An 18971-nucleotide genomic window follows, 5' to 3' on the forward strand; every position below is an offset into this window, starting at 1 on the left:
TTGCTCGGACATTGGCTTGTATAAAGAGGTTTTTGGAACGCCGATTACGAATTTGACCACGTACATTGGCGTGAAAATAGAAGAATGTATTTTGATAGGAGCTGGATTATTATTATTATTTTTTTTTTTTGTTATCTGTTGTGGTAAGGCTTTTTTGGAAGTGGGAGGGGGGAACTTTTGGAACCCGATAAAACAATATCCATCCTTCTTCTGTTACCAAAAAAGATTAAGATATCAGCAAAAAGTACTTATACGTGAACAAACGTAGGAAATGATTAACGAAAATTTCGACTAATGCATACAATTACAAGTCGATTAAAAAATTTCTTCAATCAGAAATATATATTAATTTATTAATACTTGATGAAACTTTTTTTTTAACTTATAAAATTGTTTAAAAATAAAATTATTGTGGTTAATAAAATTAACAATGTTTATTTTAAGTTAGAATGCTAAAAAAAATTTTTTATAACTAAATACATGCTTATTATAATAGTTCCAAGTAAAAATTCTCTTGAAACAAAATAATATTTTGTTACATCAAGAGTTATTTGCTTGTTTGAAATTAAAGTTTTTTTAAGTGATAAAGTGGAATCTTATTTCAAGAGATTATTTGCTTAGAACTATTCTAGTAAATATTTTCTCGGTTCTAAGAAATTTTTTTTCAAATGTATCTATTCTACCTTCAACTAATCAATTTCTATTATCCATAACGAGAAACATCTTTACCTTGGTTTCACAAACTGAACTGTGCGAATATTTGCATCTAAATACTTTCCAAAACGTAACGTCAAGGTATTTAATAATATTTTTACTGATTTTCATCGTTCAATCGAAAAAACTTTTATGCAAATTTTCAAGCAGTAATAAAGTACATGATTTTTGTAACCTCAACCAAATATTTTACATTTCATCGTACTAACTTGTATATAAAGTATATTTTTTTTCATGAAAAAAAAAAAAAAAAAAAAATTGCTGATAGACTATTTTTTTGCACCTAATTGACAAAGAGGCATTAATTTTTCCCGTTAAACGTTTAATCTTATGTAACGATTTACATAGAACTTATGCGTTGAACTTTAAGATTCTTACGTACACGCACACACGTGGAATATAAAATTTATTTGTTTTTTGTTTTAAAAGTTATAATATAAACTAAATTTTCAAAAAATCTCTAATTAATAATAGTTAAGGAAAGAGTCGCTTTTTATGCTCTTTAAATAGATTTAAAAAATTTTTATACATTTTTGCAGAAATCTGTTGTAAAAATATAATGATAACAATGTAAATTTTTTTTTGTAAAATATGACATTATCTATGGAAAAAAAATTCAATTCAACTGGTTTTTTTTGACGTGTGTGTAATGGTAGGTAAAAATATTAATCGGTAACAGTACTGCTAGTACTTAATATAATTGGTTGTTTTTTATTAGTTATTTTATTATTAGTTACTATGATTATTTTTTAAGGCACAATAGTCACAATTTTATAGTTTTTTAAATTTTATTTGGATTTTTTTCATGATGGTATTTTTGGTCATTTATCCACAAAAATGCATCTTTATCATCAGCATACTGTTAATATACAATAGACTTGTATTAAAAATATATGATACGCTTGAGGGGAAAGAAAAATTTCAAACAAATTTTTTTTTTTTTTAATATTTATATGAATGCTCATTTTACGTCCACAAGTGGCATCGATTCTCAGCCTATTATTTTTTAATAACTTTCAGCGGAAACTTTTACTTTGAAAACTCTATAGAGCCCACAGTTGGAGTACTTAGCAAACAGATTATTTAAAAAAATAACAGCTTCGATTGAAACTTTCAAACTGTAGTGTTAAGAACTGAATTAAGCGCGTGCAAAAAGTAATAATGGAGTTGTATATTTAGTCAATGGTACTAAAAAGTGAAAAAAAAAAATCTTTAAAAAATCTTCTATACTTTGTCTGTCATGGTGGTATACCTATATTGCAGGAAGTCCTTCATCATCGCCAAGTCCAAGTTCATTCTTATAGTGCTCACACTAAACACACTTACATAATTGTCTCTGTACATTTACTTGCAAGTAGTTCTATGAAGAAAATGGTGGAGGGAGTGCATATATTTACTTATATATATTATACGTAACAGTATGTGACGGATGAGGAAACACAGTCATGCAAACATGTACGCGAAATTTTATAAAAAGCATTCATCACGTGGTAAAAAAATCTAGCTTCATCTTCGCTTTTTGAGTTGTAGTTTGTTTATTTATACATTATTAGATTGCTGTAAAAATTTAGAAACAAATTCTAATAAAATTATTAAAAAGCATTTTTATTTTCACCTCGATTTTCACTAGATACCGATTAAAAAAAAAAGAAAAAAGTATATATATCAAGTCATTGGGTATCACTTGCAGTGAATTTCTGTATCTTTGAAAGGTTTTCTTCACCTAAGTATTTCGAGCAGCCCCTTGAAAGAAAGAAATTCAAAATGAGACTCGTTGAGTCGAACAATAATATCCAGTTGAAAAGTTGCAACTATAATTTTACAAGACTGGCTAACTCTTTGAATTAATTAGGTATTATGAATAAATTTGATCAATGATTTTTTGTAATTTTAGATCTTCGTATTAAAATATTATTTCTTGATTCAACGATTAATTAAACCTCAAACAAAAGCTCTTGTCGCAATGTACTTTGTTTGACAAAAAAAATTGTTTTTGAATTTCCAAAAAAGAAAAAAAAGATTTTTTTTACGGAATCTCTCGTACCACGAGAGCAGCACATACAAGTTGTCGTTTGTCCGAAGATATCGAGGAACATAGACCGAGATAGAGCTTCGAAATTGCCACGCCAGTATATTCTATATGGTTTGTACATCTCTCTTCTTTCCTCGTAGGAGAGTACATGGTCTCTTATCTCTTTCTTCTTCGCTCATATGTTGCGTCCGCTCTTCTTTCCAGCAACGGCGATTCTATGTGGCGTAGAGTGTAGCACATCAGTCAGTATAGCCGGAGAGCTCCGTGACGCTCTGAACGATATCGCACGTCTCTGAAACATTTTTTTTTTTTAAACAAAAAGTAAAAAAAAAATATATACCTAACAACGTGATTGCGACATGTGAGACTGCACACGTGCTTCTTTTCCATATATACATCGATACACGTATACGCAGATCACGCGGTGGCGAGTGGGCGAGGCCCGGAAGAGTTCAGTCTCGGTCCATCCGTGTGTGCATGCCGTTGGTGCGTGATTGGCTTATGTGTACACGTGAAAACGGGAGTCAAATTGCGCAAGCTCGACCATACACCCTTTGGTGCCTGTACAGTGCTACAACGACCTACTCTACTGCGGCGATTGGGGTTGCTCGTGTTACATATATATTATTTGTGTACTGCAGAGGGCTGGAAGAACCTTTTGGTGTGCATATAAAAAATCGCGTACAGGAGGATGTCTTATTCAAAAGTACGGACAAGCACAGCCGGTAAACGAGAAAGGGGCACGGGTGCGGGAATATTTTTGCTTCCTTTTTTTTTTTTTTTTTTTTTTTTTTTTTTCTATTATACGTTTGCGAATCGGCTTTTTTTACCAACGCTATCGAAAGCTCAATTTTTTATGTGATATGCTCTCTTGGCGAGGGTAACGATATTTTTACAGTTCTTTTTTTGTGCAAACTTGTCATCCATATTAGGTATAATTATATACATACAAGTTTGAAGCCCTTCAATCCATTGCACACTCGAGCCCTGAATCGCCGATTTACAGTCTGTGTATTTTTTCTACCACACGCAGTACGACGTGCATATTGCATAATTGAAAGTCAAAGTTGAAGGTCGCGTCACTGAGATATAGGTATTTACATGTACGCGTTTTCGTTCTAAAATTCTTTCCCTCGTAAACTCCGATAAGATGTTGAATGATTGAAAGCCGATCCTCTCGACATTTCCCGCTGAACAGATTTATCACTCGAAATCCGTTTGCGAAACGTTGTTAGGTCAAAAAAAAATTTTTATCGTTTCATCAAAAACCGGTCGCGTGACGTTGTGCTTGTATAATCTGTTGACTTTGACGCCAAAGGACCAAAGATTACGATGAATGAAAATTGATTTATTCTTTCACCGATCATGGTATTTAAAAAAAATCTATATACAACATACGCTTTATCAACAAATTAAAAGCTTTTGGGGACCTTCGGTGATAGATAATAAACCCACGCACAAGGTCTCCCGTGCTCGCCACGTACCGGTAAAATGATGCGCAATTTAATCTGCTAATTTCAATAACAGCTAGCAAACGGTTCCTCGTATTTTTCCGTTCGGTTGTAATGACCATCCGAGTGCAATTGCGCGTGTCTCTGATTAAAAGCCGACGAAGCCCATCGGAGAGGGGATGGTCTGAATTACCATCAATTTGCATCGAGTACATGTATGGCATGAATTTTCTAAAGGTATCCATTAGTTTTTACGGTTATGACGATATTGTCAAAAATTAATGTGCCTAACGACAAGGAACAACAAAACACTTGGGACAAATTTAACGCGCAAACGCAACAGTGTCACACAGCCATTATTTAAGTACTATCCGTTGTTTAATTTAAGTCACTTGGCGCGCATCACCTGATTACGCATTACATGCATCGAAGCGAAAAAAAAGGCTTAGGACATATGACGCGAGAGACTATAGCTGTTGTTTGTCGTTCCTGGATTTTTTTTTCTCCCAAGTACATATGTATTCAGTGCTGATCTCTATATAGCGTATAAGGCGAAGTTACGTAAGTGCGACTACATCGTAATGTACCTATTCAATTTGCATCTAGTGATGATTTGCAGCTGCAGCTTGGCGCGAGATATAACGCTATATTAAAGAAGTGCACGTGCATTATCTTACACATTGATGCAGGAAGTACCGCATCATCGTGTCTTGAGTGCTAGCTAGCACCTTTCAATGGAGAGAAACTGGTTATCACCGAGGTTTCAAGCATTTGAGCCTTTTTCTTGCAAGTTTGAAAAAAATGGGGCTTGCACGAACCGGCTGCGTGTAGTTTTTGTATGAATGTCGAGAAGCGAATTTTCTTACACATTGTAGTTGCCACTACAAATGATTTAGTTTGATTCTTTGGTTGATTTTGATGGCACATGCCAATAACATTTCATTCTGTTGTAATCGTTGAATGCAATTTGTTTCTTTGCTTTATACAATTATTCCTATTTTAGTACAATTAACATTGTGTGCCTATTCACCTTTTTGATGATGAAATTTGTCTGGTATTTTACAAACGAGATGCGTAAAACTATGTAGAACTTCTTCGCAACTACATTTAAAGTGAAAAGCAAGTGAAGGTACACGTGCGCTGAACATCTGATTCTGCCGGTGAGTCTTCGGACAACTCTACATTCATTCGTTGGATGCTCAAAGATGTATCTTTACGTCAAAATCCATTGGACTATTTCATAAAAATGGTGCAGGAAAAAAAATCGTCTAGTCTGTATTGGAAGCATGTTGATACACAAAAAGTACGATTTGAGTTGTAAAATTTGTATCTAACTTGTAGTATAAAAGTAAAAAAGCGTGTTAAAAAGAGAGAAGATAGTCGCTTCAAAGGGAAAAGGTAGATCTATTAAGGATTTTTCTCAGATAACTATTAGTTTATGATAAAAACTTTACCATACGTCAATATTCTCGGTTCATCTATGAAACATGTTCAAAACAAACACTGTTACTTCAATACTGGTTTCGATGGGAAATTACAGAAATTGTAGCTTTTAGTTGTAAACCGGCGTAAAAATAACCAATTTTTGTAATGAATATACAATTAACAATGGAATAGATATTTAGAAAGACATTACCCGCCAAACATTTGAATCAATCAAGCATATAGCTGTGATAAAAGATATCAAGAAGGGTTTCGGTCTGAAGGTCATTGAACTTTCAATGTTAAGTTGTAGGAGATGCATGTACATACTTAACCTGTGGAAAAACAGTATGGGTTTTAAAAGCGAGGGAATATATTATTATTACTACATAAATGTAATAAAGTACTAAACATAAGCTAAGTTGATATTGACAATACAACTTTTCAATTCAAGTATTCGTCAAAATAAAGCCAAAGATTACGCTTATTTTTATCTCTAGCATGTTATAACCAGACTTTTGAAATGTTATTACACGATGAAAAAAATTAATGTTCTATCTTTCTATTGGCAAATCCTTCTAAGGGACCATAATAATGTGTAGCTTTTCGATACAGCTGTTGAGTTTCATTCGATGATTACTTATGATTCGTATACATAGTTACGTCGGTGTACTCTTCAGGCTCTTCAAAAATAATAAAATTTATTATACCCCATGAAATATGACAGAAAATTACCATAAAAAAAAATCAATTCAAAATTTCTGTACAACATCACATGGCTTGAGGCAATGACAGCACGTCTCTTCTCGCGTGCAGTAGCTTCAACCACATCACAGATACATACACTGCACTTACCTGCAACCTGAAATTTTAATTCAACCCGGAAATTAAAGGACGGCCCATCTGCTTTCCGTCTCCGTGAGTAGATAGGCCAAGGCCGGCTTCCGGAGGTCAAGGACGCGTTGGTACATACACGCATACATCGCATAGCTCTTGTTCTCTCTCGTCTTTTGTGTCTCTCGTTCTCCCCTCTTTTGTCGCTCCTATGCATACATGTACATGGCAGTGCTGGAGCTGGGATCTATTGCTATATGTACCAAGGGTTTAAAAGAGGCCAGTGTGACGGAGGGACGGGGAGATTGCGCATACACGTATATATATATATATATATATCTACGCAACGTTGAGGGTGCAGCGGGCGATCGATGGAATATACCCGACTACTGCTGAGTTGAGCGGCTTATAGCCATTCTGTGTCACACCCTTTTTTATATATATGTACCGGCGATTTTACGCTGACATGCTTTTTTTTATGTGGGTGGAACTTTTTTTTTTTAAAGAAGCGGATGGATTATTGGGAAAGATTTCTTTTTCCGCCTCTAAAATACTGGGGATTTATTTGATTGAGCGGGGTTTTTTTTTAAGGGTCAGAGGGTTTGTTCTTTCTTTAGATATTGTTTATTTTTATAGAGTTCGCTTCTATGTAGTGTCTTCAATTGAATTACGTGAGGTTTGTGGCTTATTATTAACTTAAAATAATAACCAAGAAGTTACAACTATAATTGGAATATAAAGTGAACACCCTATTAAAATAATTCTCAAAATATTACGTATAATGGAAAACTTTCGATATTTTCTCAAATTTTATTTCTTACAATTTCTAGAGAGATTTTTTGGACCGAAAAAAAAATCCAAAAACTTCGTTAATTATTAATTTAGAGTGTTCATTTGGTTAGAGTTTGATCAAGTTAGTATGGAATATCCCAGTTAAATAGTGCAAGAATATATTCTTATGCTTACGTATTCTCTTGAAAAAATACTTTAATTGTTTTATTAAAAAAAAAGAAATGATTATTTGTCGAAGTAACTTTAATTATTAGGATACAAAATATTGTTGTACTTTTTGATGTGAAATTAAAAATGTTGACATTCTACCGATGATAAATTGATATTTTTTATTATCTGCGAATCGGTTAGAAATTTTAACGTTTTAATTAAAAAAATCGAACAACAACAATGACTCAACTTTATTATAACAAAAACTATGCTGCACTTGTTTTTAAATTTTCTCTCAAGTAGGCTTCTAAATCATAATGTTATTCATCTCAAAATTCTCATCCATATCCAAGTATAAGAAAAAATAAATAACGATTGCGCTTCAACGTAAATACGGCGGTACTGTTGATTCTGCTAAAAATTAATCACCAATAAATAATGAATAAAAGGAGGAATCGAAGTAAATGCCAATGAATGATGAATACGTTGTCTCAATTTCACTGAGCTTGTGATTGAGCATCGAACGATTTGTAATCCAATTCATCGATGAATATTGACATGCCAATCAGACGTTTCGCTTGTAGCTTTCACATTCAAAAATAACAATGGCTTCTTTTTCTTTCCAGGGTCCGGGTTACTTGAAGCGCGCCAACAGCGAACGTCTTCATGAAATTTTCAACCAGGTAAAAAAATCGTCTCTAAAAAAATAAAGTTGGTAAAAAAAAAAAAAAAAAAATGAAAAATAAAATCCTCAACGATTCCCCAAATCCACAGTATGCCACACAAGAGAAGAATGGAGAACGGTTCATGACCTCTAATGACTTCGTACGCAGCTACCTCGGCCTCTACATCGACCCGGGCTACAACCCCGAGTCGGTCGCCCTTCTCGCAGGGATCGTTGATACCGACAAAGATGGGTGAGCCCCCCCCCTAATTTTTGAAATTTGGAGTTAAACCCAATGGGGCTATGTACCTACTCAACACTTTTTTGGCAGATTCATTTCCTTTTCGGAGTTCCAAGCCTTTGAGGGCCTGCTCTGCGTGCCCGATGCTCTCTACAAGACGGCCTTCCAGCTCTTCGACACTAACGGAAACGGGATGGTTGCATTTGGTAAGTGCAGATCAATTAAAATCATATGAAACTATTTATTATTAATTAAAATATAATACAATGGTTTCTCAAATCTCATAAAATCAATTCAATTCTGAATTGAAAATTCAAGTACACAACGAGTGAAAAATTATTTTTAACTTAATTTTTATAGAAGGATAAAGTCTCGATTGTGAATGTTATAAAATAAAAATAAATTGGCCTCTATTTTTAACGGTATTGAAAAAAAATATCATTCACTCATTTTAAAGCTTAGTTACAATAGTTTTTATTTTCTAATTAATAAAATAGCTCGAATATCTCGTAAATATTTTTTGTTTCAATTGGTTTGAGAATAGAAAAAAAATATATTTAAAAATTTTATCATGTAAAATCTTGAATCACTTGAATTCCTCGTGTAAAAGTGAATAGCTCCTCGATATAATTTTCTGGAGTCAGCATTACTTCAAGCACTCGCTAGAAAAATCGGTCACGCCCTTTATGTCCGCAGACGAGTTCGCTGAGGTGATGCGTAAAACTGTGCTGCACCAAAAGATGCCCTTCAACATGAACAGCGGCTTCATCGAGCTCTACTTTGGCAAGGATAAGAAGAGACTGATCAACTATGCGGAGTTCAGCCAGTTTCTTCACGTACGTGCTGAGCTTTTTTTTTTTTTTTTTTTCTTCGTTTTTTACGGTGTGTTTGGGTAAAGTTTTTGGGGCCAACTTAGAAAAAATTTCTTTGCTTCGTAGGACTTTCACGAAGAGTACGCGACAGAGGCCTTCAAAAAATTCGACAAGGATGGCACGGGTTTCATCTCGGCAGCAGACTTCCACGACATCATGCTCAGCATCAAGAGCCACCTGCTGACGAAGGACGTCAGGGATAATCTTTTGTCGGTAGGTTTAGTTCGCGTTTTTCGATGAATTCAATGCTATTCATCTCTTTGGTTCTGTTGTAGGCAATAAACGTCGGGCAGACGGGGAGAAAAGTCAGTTTTCCGTACTTCATGGCCTTTAACTCGCTGTTGCACAATATGGAGCTCATCAAGCGAATCTACCTGAACGCGACCAATGGACACAGGTATCAGGAGGTCACAAAAGGTCATTACTGGTTCTGTTATTTTTAAAACGAAAATAATGATGTTTGTATTTATTGAAAATTTCACAAACATCTTTTTCCAGAGGAGTTTTTGCACTCCGCGCAAATGATGTCTCAAATAACGCCACTGGAGGTCGACATTCTCTTCCACCTTTGCGATCTTTTGCATCATACCGGGTAAGCAGATGATACTTATAATCTCAGTGTGAAGGTTTTTCAAGTGTGACCAAACAATGGTACAATTGAAACCTATACACGGAAAGTGTAGAATTAGTTGATCCATATTTTTTCGATCCTACTTCCCACGATGTTGTATTAAAATTGAGAAGAAAAAAAAAAAAAAAAAATCATCGACAACTTTGTCATGACGATTTGATTCTCAATAATAGTGTGAATTTAAAAAAGATAGATGCGAGTTAACGCGAGCATTAAATCTGTTTGACGTTGTTCTCGCTGCTATGCTTACGGGATCGCATCAGCGCGAGCCAAGAGTTGGAGCCGGTCGTTTTTGGGTGCGTCTCCTTAACTTTTTGCTAGTTTACACACAGGTTTTTATATTATTATCATTCAGTATATAAAACTTTCAATTTTATAGTCGGCTTCGTTGTTGATTGATTGTCGTTCATCGTATTTCACTGTCTACGACACACGTTGTCGCCACAACATACATCACTGCGTAGCACTAAGCAATTCAATTCTTTGAATACAAAAAAAAAATGTATTTACTTTTATTCTGTTAAATAATTTTTCAATTAAAATAATACTAAACTAGTTGGAAACAAATTTTGATAAATTAAATAAATAAATTTTCAATTTAATCGCATAAAATGTTTTCTTGATTGAAAAAAAAAAATATTTAACCGAAGAGGAGTGAAACAATTTTTTTCGATTCAAGTTGTGATGATTTACTTGTGCTTTGTTAATTTTCATTCATGCATTGCAATAAGTGTATCGTAATTTTTATGCACCGCATCTATGTAATATTTATGTCTATTTAAATATTTGCATGTAGATATTGTGAACTGCCAAAGGCTTTTTTATGAGCGTTTTCCAAAATTTCCATGAGACGAAAATTTTTTTAAGATAAATACTTTCTTGTAAGATAATCGGATTTCATTATAAGGCTTACTGTATTTCACGCTTTTAAAATCAACGCACATTCTAATAATATTTTAATATTCTCGTTATTATTATACTACCATTGTATAATAATATTCTCGTAAGAAATTACTCTTATGAAACCGAATATTCTTGTTTATCAGTTGAACCCTTGGTATTTGGGTACAAAATATTTTTACTTATTTTCTTATTATATTTTTTTTACTTATGCACATCACTTTAGTGATTTTTATAGCCATCCTCCACCATCTCTATGTGGAGGGTGTTGATCCTATATTACCCAACTGAACTTATATACTTATCACCCCAACTTGCTCAACTATACTAAATCTTTCCGAGCCACCTGCGAGACTTACGAACAAATCCCCGTAAAATTCATCTTTTGAAAAGTTGACCTCAACTGGAAATTAAATCCTCACCTCTTTAGAGCAGCTGTACCTCAGATTAGCTTCTACCCAACTGAGTTGCGATCACTCCCTCAGTAAAGCCTAAATATTTAAAGATGATAAGATTTAAAAGCTGAATCGTCAAATTTTTTTCTTCAATCTGCCCTACAAACAGAAAAATCATTTACAATGACCTGATTGCCATTACACCTGAGCAGTATTTCAAACAGATCACCAACCGACTAGCAGAAATCAAAGCTGTATCGGTAAGTTTCTCCTCGCTAAGACTTCGCAAGGTTAAAACTAATTGTATGTGAGTAAAAAATAAATTTCTCTTTAGAGTCCGGAAGAAAGAGGAGTCGTCGTGCAAATTTTAGAAAGCGGGTATCGGTTCGCCCTTGGTTCCGTTGCCGGAGGTTCGTACGCTTTGTTATAATAACAGTAGGGCTCAAAATACAATCCTTCAACTAATGGTATTATTATTTTTTTTTCCAGCTGTCGGTGCTACTGCGGTCTATCCAATCGATTTGGTCAAGACGCGCATGCAGAACCAGCGCACGGGTTCCTTCATCGGTGAGCTCATGTACAAAAACAGCTTCGATTGTTGCAAAAAAGTTAGTTCAACAATATTATTCTTGTGATTTTAAAATTTATTTTGCACATATATTTTTTTATGAGTAGCTGATACTTGGAGTAGCATATTAAAAAAATTTCTTTTTTTTTTTTATTTTATTAATTTTTTTCCCTGTAGAGTCTTTTTCTAACATCTAAAAATTATTACAAGCGATATCATACACTATTATACAATGTTTTTATGCAATAGTATAACAACACTTTGATTCTTTATTATGTCAGCTTGTCTGACTCCAATTTTATCAAAAATCAATCGAATCTTTTAGAAAATGTTAATTTTTATTGAAAAGTATCGATTATGAATATTTTTTTTTGTTGAGTTATTTTTTTTCCTTATAGGTTTAATATGTATCATTTCAATTTCAAAAGATCTTTAGTATGCTGCGTAAGTTAAAATAATTGTCTAATTATAAAAACCAAGAATAATAATAATTTTTACCTCACAATGAGCTTAAGCATCTGAAAAACAAATAGTACTATGGCAATATTTGAAAAGAAAAGATTTTCCTAACAACAGTATACGCTACAAGATGATTGAAAGTAAAAATCTTTCTCGACCTGTGAATGTCAAACCATGAACATTGTTTCTCCAGGTCATCCGTCACGAAGGTTTCTTCGGCCTGTACAGAGGTCTAGTGCCGCAATTGATGGGCGTAGCGCCAGAGAAGGCCATTAAACTCACGGTCAATGACTTCGTGCGTGACAAGTTCATGGACAAGAACGGCAGCATTCAGCTCTATGCCGAAATCCTCTCGGGGGCATCGGCTGGTGCGTCTCAAGTTATCTTCACCAATCCCCTCGAGATCGTTAAAATTAGATTGCAGGTGGCCGGTGAGATAGCCGGGGGCTCAAAGGTCCGAGCTTGGGCTGTGGTCAAGGAGCTAGGACTTTTCGGACTATACAAAGTTAGTTTTTTTACAATCCTTTTTTTTTTTTTTCTTTTTTTCGCACTATATTTACTCTGTATGACTTGACCATTTGGTTCCTTCATGAATTTTTTTTTTTCTTGGATTGCAATTGGTCTAGGGCGCAAGAGCTTGTCTGCTGCGAGACGTGCCATTTAGTGCCATTTACTTCCCCTTTTACGCGCATATAAAAACGAAATTTGCTGACGAGGGTGGGTACAACACTCCACTGTCACTCCTCTGCGCCGGTGCCATTGCCGGCGTCCCGGCCGCCGGTTTGGTGACCCCGGCTGACGTCATAAAAACGAGATTGCAGGTTGGATATCGATTCGTTGTTTCATAATTTTTAAATGTATACAATATCTCATTTTGAATACAACGAATTGAGGAATTAATGTAACACTATAGGTCGTCGCGAGAGAGGGCCAAACGACATACAACGGATTGGTTGATTGCGCCCGAAAAATTTACAAGGAGGAGGGAGCAAGAGCATTTTGGAAGGGAGCGACAGGTAGCAATTTTATTATCGTCATTATTTTCTGTAAAATCCTAAAGCATCGATCTAGTTATTATTCAATTTTGCAGCTTGGGCTTTTGTAATGTTTTTTGAAATCATAAGAGTACCTTATTTTTTCAGTATTTTTTGGATTTTTACTACTTTTGCTCTCGAATTTTTTTCTACTTAAAAAAAAGCTTATTTCGTTAATTTTTGCTTCGTTCAAATACCTACTACCTACTTACGGTGTTGAATTTAACTTGTAAGAGCCATAATTTTGACAATAAGATAAAAATTCTACGATGGTTGGGTTGATTACATATATAGACTTACAATTGGCATAATCAGGGGCTAGTTACAACTCTAGCCCACTAACACTAACATTGACTGTATTAACTATATTACAAATGCTTTCAATTGTGGTCTTCCTTCACTCAATGTGATTTTAAGTAGATGCACCCTTTAGGATTTAAAAATGAAGTGAATGAATATCTGAATCAATTACTTATCACTTAGCTTCTCACTTGAAATTATGATTCTTTAAAAAAATTAATATTTTTTATTATACTATTAGTTGAGGTGCTAGGGTAAAATGAAGGCAAGAAATGAAGTATTGACTTGTAAGGGAATTTTTTGTTGATTCCTACGTATTTTTTACAGTAGAATTATACTAACGGGGATATGTTAACTACAAATCCTTGTTTTAAGCAACTAAAAATTTGTTTTAAAAAATCTATTTTTTCATTTTTTGCTGTAGCATCAAAAAAATGCCACTTTTGCCACGTAATTACATGAAAGTGATTACATGGTACTTAAAATTTTTTTTAGGATGTGTCTTTGTTGACCCAAGAGTAAATGAACAAAAATATATTTTTATGAAAAGCAAAAATATTGAAAAGCGTAAGAGCATGTTGTCTAAAAATAAAATTAATTTATAGAGAAATTTATGTTTCGTAGAAAAAGGTAGAAGTATATAAAATCACGTAAGATCGGTCGAAATTGAAACTTTTTTTTTTTTTTTTTTTCAACAATAAATGCTTAGCAGAAAAAATATACAGCAAAAAGTAAAACAAAAAAATCACTTTCAAATAATTTTTTAACAGAATTTATCAAAAAGACTTACGTTAGTGTGCGTCCAATATTAGATTTTACGGCAAAAAAAAACCTAAGAATCAACAAAAAAACTCATTTATGTTTTAAAACTTCACCCACAATTCTCTGGTGTCTGAACTACATTATTGGGGATCAAAAGTTTTTAGCCCAATTTTGAATATTTTTTTTTTTATATGTATAATAAAATAATTAAATATAATTTATTGTAAACCTGGATTTGGTTGTTCACGAGAGTTTGCCGGTCCAACAATATATCTTAAAATGACCTGGTGACCCCTTTTTGATCAGTAAGTAATTGGCAGGCAGGCAGTTTTTTTCTGAGTTGTGTTTCCATCTCATGGTTATGATAACATCGCATTTTTTCGTTTCACTTAAGACGCATAAGTTTGTTGAGTTGAATTTACGATCGAAATATTTAAGGATAAAAGCATAAATATGTCCTGCTCGAGGTTGATTGTATTTCGCCACAGAAAGACCATTTTATCTTGGTCTCAACACAATGTTGATGTTTGTATAGCTTTTGCAGAGTTTGTTAACTATTCTGGATCCCCACATGATTTTAATATAAAAATATGAGAGAATCGGATCCAGGATTGCAATGGAATGGAAATTAATTTACCTTTCATTTTGCATAGCTCGAGTATTTAGATCGTCACCGCAATTTGGTGTCACGTTATTCAGCTACGAGCTGCTGCAAAGGCTGTTCTTCGTCGATTTTGGAGGATCGTGAGTATTAAACTCGTTGTAACTTGTTTGAACGTCAAAAAAAAAAATTACCTCGCATAACGCAACTCTCTCCTTCCGCACTAGACGACCGGCCGGCTCAGAAAACAAGGTACCAGCCACGGGTGTGGCCGATGAGATGCGCTCGACGAATCCGGACCACATAGGCGGCTACCAAGTTGCCCTGCCGATATTCGCAGGCATCGAGAGTAAGTTCGGTCTCTACTTGCCCAGGTTCTCAGTCCAATCAGTTCAAAAACCATAACAGCGAAGCAACTGGTGGTTTTTTCGCAAGGACGACCGACCAAGCGAATCCTAATCATGTGTACAAAAAGGCAGTGTGGGAATCCCATTGTTGGCTATACAATAAATGAGGAAAAAAATGCGAAAAAAACAATAAAAAAAAAAAAAAAGCTAATAAATAAAACAAACATTCATGTATTATCGTACGATACTGTCTACTTCACGGCTGAGGTGTGTTATTTGTTGGTTATGTCGTGATTGTCCAATCGAGGGAAAGATACGTGTCAACAAGGCATCGTTGAACAATTTTTGTTCGCGATAATACCAGAAGAAAAATTTGGGATAACCTCTTGAAACTGTGAAAAAGAAATCGTCCTCGATCGAGTAATACGATCCATTTGTATAAAATAATGTAGCCAATTGCGTGCGCATGAGGTTATGTATACCTACGCCGATCGCGCACATCTCATCCGTCGTAATTTTTATGTTAAAAAAAAAATACGAAAAATAGAAGAGATAAATTCATACATACAAATTTAATGAAGACTCGCCATCTCTTTATACATAGATAGTTAGATAGATAAAATATACTTATATTTATAACTATTGAAGAAAAAATAAATATAAACTCGTTACCTCCCCATTTGTACATATGTATAATGCGAGAATTATTAAAATCACATCATAAAGCGTGAGTCTGTATGTAAGAGAACTAATAATTGTTATTGAGAAAATGAGCTGGAAAAAGCGCACATTTTAGTTGTGACATAGACGGACGCTTTGCGACCAAAGAGATGTAGAAGATTATAAAAAAATTTTAAAAATCAAAGAAAGAAACTTATTGTTTGTCGGGGACGATGTTTTTATCTTGTACATGTATGTTGAATAAATATAGTATAATGTTGATGGGCGCGTGTTCTAATTGCATAATTTTTTCTCACGCCCGATTGCAAAGCTGGTTCTTTTCTCTCTTATAAAACCTATACCATCGGTTGTGCAATTTTATTTTCTGAATTTTAAACAGTTGGTACACGTTTTTCACTGTATGCAAGAAATCATATTGCGATTAAGCATCTTTTCGAGAAGTTAGGTTTTTTGATGAAATCACTACGAAAAATTAACAGGAGGGATCGGAGTTCACTTCAAATGAAAGTTTAACTTGTCAAACTCCATTTCAGTCATTAAAAACAAGATTTATTAAAATCAACTGCAAAACGTTGTATGCGAGTACGAAAAAATAATGTTTAAAAAAGAAGAAAAAATTATCAATTTCTTTCCGTTTTGATAATCATAATATTGCAAAAAGTATGAGTGAGGACCAATGGGTCATTATTACGTATCATGCGATCAGTGATTGAGTAATGTTGCATATGATGTTGGTATACGCACGGGGTATAGATATTATATTAAATACATTGTCACGCGTTATCGATTTCACCGATACAAGGTCGCGACCAATGCTGTATAGAAAAATAAAAGCTATTGTCAGACGTAGTTGTCTGTTATTGTTCTTTATTTTAAAACTAAAGTTGGAGCTATGCTGCCATGTATCTTTCGTTTTATTCACTTTTTCTTTGTAAAAACAGGAAAACAAGAGATTTTAGTTTGGGATCGTCAAATGTAAAGATCTACCTGATCTTTGTTTGAACTTAAATAAGAAATCCAGTTTTACCATTACCGTCTTTTTGTTGATGAAAAGACTGTAAAAATTTTACAAAATAAATTTCTTCAATGAACAAGATCCAGCTAACATGAAATTCAAGTTATATACTACGTACATGTCACAGGATGGCAATTGTTATTGTTAAGTATGTTGTGAATTGATTGAAAATTTATGAATTTATTGAAGAAGCTCAGAAAATATGGTTCATTTTCACATTTCATCAATAAAATATATTTATGATTATTAAGTTACATGTATTTTTAAATTGTCTAACCTTTTTTATCCTTAAATGAAAATTCTTGGTTCAGACTACTGCTCGAATTATTTGGTAACTACAGTAACGTCAATAGATACACCGAATAATTCTAAGCCAAGGAATGACCATAAATTTCATCAACTCTTTCTTATTTCTAAGACTTTTTGTTTTCTTTATCAATAATAACATATAATATTCATTATAATGAAAACAAAAATGTAATAGTCGTACGATATTGTTTGAAATACAGACTTGATGACTTGATTTTTTTACTTGGACATTACTATAAAATATTTTAATAAATTTTATTTAAAGTTTGTATTGAAAAGTTTTTAGATTTTCATTCGAGTTAATTATTTTTTAAATAAACTGTACTAAAGTTTCATTAATAAGACAAAACCCTTTCTAATTTTCAAATTTTAAAACATTTCTAGAAACGTTTACCTCCTTGGTAGTCTAGAAAGTCATGACTTAAAAATAGACGAAAAAAAAGTCTAATTATGTTTATTAAATAAAAGACTAATATAATTAGTTTAAACTAAACAAAAGTTGTGGAATTTCTCAATCAAATTTTTCGCATCAAATTGTAACCAATGAAAAAATTGTCTGTTGATGTTTATATTGATGAAGCCAAAAAAAAAAAAGAATTCTCAAGGAAGCTTTTATAGTCCAGAACTACAATGTATAAATATATTGCGTGGTCTACAAGATCACCAACGCCCCGGGTATTAAATTCGGGAAATACTTAGTTCCTGACTTGCTTCGGAAACTATGCACACTGGAATTTCCTTATAGGTTCTCCTCCTTCTGTTCTCGATGATTCTCTAGGTTGTGCAGCTGGAATCCAAGAAATTGTTGCACTTGGGAGTTGCATGAGGAACTTTCATGAAGATAAATGTGACATGAATGTGACATGATAAAGTATACTTAAGAATGAAGTACCTGCTCTTGGTATTTTTCTATGCTAAAATTGAGATAATTGTAGGTACTTTCGTGTTTAATTCTTAGAAAATCTTATTGAGCATCCAACACACAACTTATGATTAAAAAGGATCTGTCTCAAAAATTATATTAGCATACAAAAATCTTCAACTAATAAAGAATACGGACAGTCCAAAACGGTTCGCATTGTCAAAGGGAGAAGCCCAGAAAGTTCAAAGTGTAACAATGAAGTAGTGAGTGAGAAGAATTATTTATTGTATATACATAAATATTTATTTAATTCGGATGTTACCCTTAAATCCACGCATATATTTTATTATCCTTGATTATTTCAATCAATTATGTTTATTAAATGTTGTGCTCAAATACATCCGATTACCCATCTTCTTAGCTAAAATATGAGAAATTTTTATTAGTGTACCGTTTATTAAACTACATTTTACAATTTATTTTTTTTCTTATTGCCATAAAAATGTCTTCGCCAATCATTGTTATGTAAGTATTGTACAATTGTAAATTATGTAAGTAATGATTAATTGGACATTTTGGATCGTATACAATTTTTTGAAACTCAGAAAATTTCATACACGCAGTTGAAGCGAATACGTAAGCTAAAGTACTATCCAATGGCTATTCGTCAAATGCTGTTTTTTTTGTATTCCTAAAGTCAAGTATACTTTACCCTCTTGCCATTGGAAAGAGTCTACGTTTAATCCATCTAAGTACGGGATAAAGAAGTTTGCCATCACACCGGCTAATTACAATGCGTGAAGATGTCCTCCAAGGTGGAAGGGTCTCATGGCATGCACGTGAGTAGGTTTGCCAAGTCGAGAAAGGGAGCAAAACAAGTAACAAAAGAAAAACAGACCGGAAGGTGGTGGCTGTTAACATGGGGGAAGTTTGAA

The 18971-nt window shown here is 33.6% G+C and overlaps 1 protein-coding gene across 4 annotated transcripts in view; it reads left to right on the forward strand.

Annotated features, from left to right (window-relative positions):
• The window catches only part of aralar1 (calcium-binding mitochondrial carrier protein Aralar1), a 27082-nt gene extending 9963 nt beyond the window's left edge, over positions 1-17119 (forward strand). For 2 of the 4 annotated variants that reach the window (XM_089596769.1, XM_089596767.1), the window contains 16 exons: positions 8022-8078; positions 8170-8312; positions 8391-8506; positions 8997-9136; positions 9239-9385; positions 9448-9589; positions 9671-9764; positions 10067-10099; positions 11268-11358; positions 11433-11508; positions 11588-11706; positions 12319-12630; positions 12752-12946; positions 13039-13141; positions 14875-14965; positions 15050-17119. In XM_089596769.1, coding sequence (XP_089452895.1) covers positions 8022-8078; positions 8170-8312; positions 8391-8506; positions 8997-9136; positions 9239-9385; positions 9448-9589; positions 9671-9764; positions 10067-10099; positions 11268-11358; positions 11433-11508; positions 11588-11706; positions 12319-12630; positions 12752-12946; positions 13039-13141; positions 14875-14965; positions 15050-15227 — 2037 coding nt within the window. In that variant the 3' untranslated portion in view covers positions 15228-17119. Of the gene's footprint in view, positions 1-3084; positions 3453-8021; positions 8079-8169; positions 8313-8390; positions 8507-8996; positions 9137-9238; positions 9386-9447; positions 9590-9670; positions 9765-10066; positions 10100-11267; positions 11359-11432; positions 11509-11587; positions 11707-12318; positions 12631-12751; positions 12947-13038; positions 13142-14874; positions 14966-15049 lie in introns of those variants that run through there. The other 2 variants (XM_089596771.1, XM_089596770.1) reach the window with 2 other exon arrangements.
• The last annotated feature ends 1852 nt before the right edge of the window (positions 17120-18971 follow it).

The sequence above is a fragment of the Copidosoma floridanum genome, unplaced genomic scaffold, assembly GCF_036245765.1.
Source record: "Copidosoma floridanum isolate Cflo_tuat_1 unplaced genomic scaffold, Cflo_Japanese_pri ptg000030l, whole genome shotgun sequence".
NCBI classification, from domain to species: domain Eukaryota; kingdom Metazoa; phylum Arthropoda; class Insecta; order Hymenoptera; family Encyrtidae; genus Copidosoma; species Copidosoma floridanum.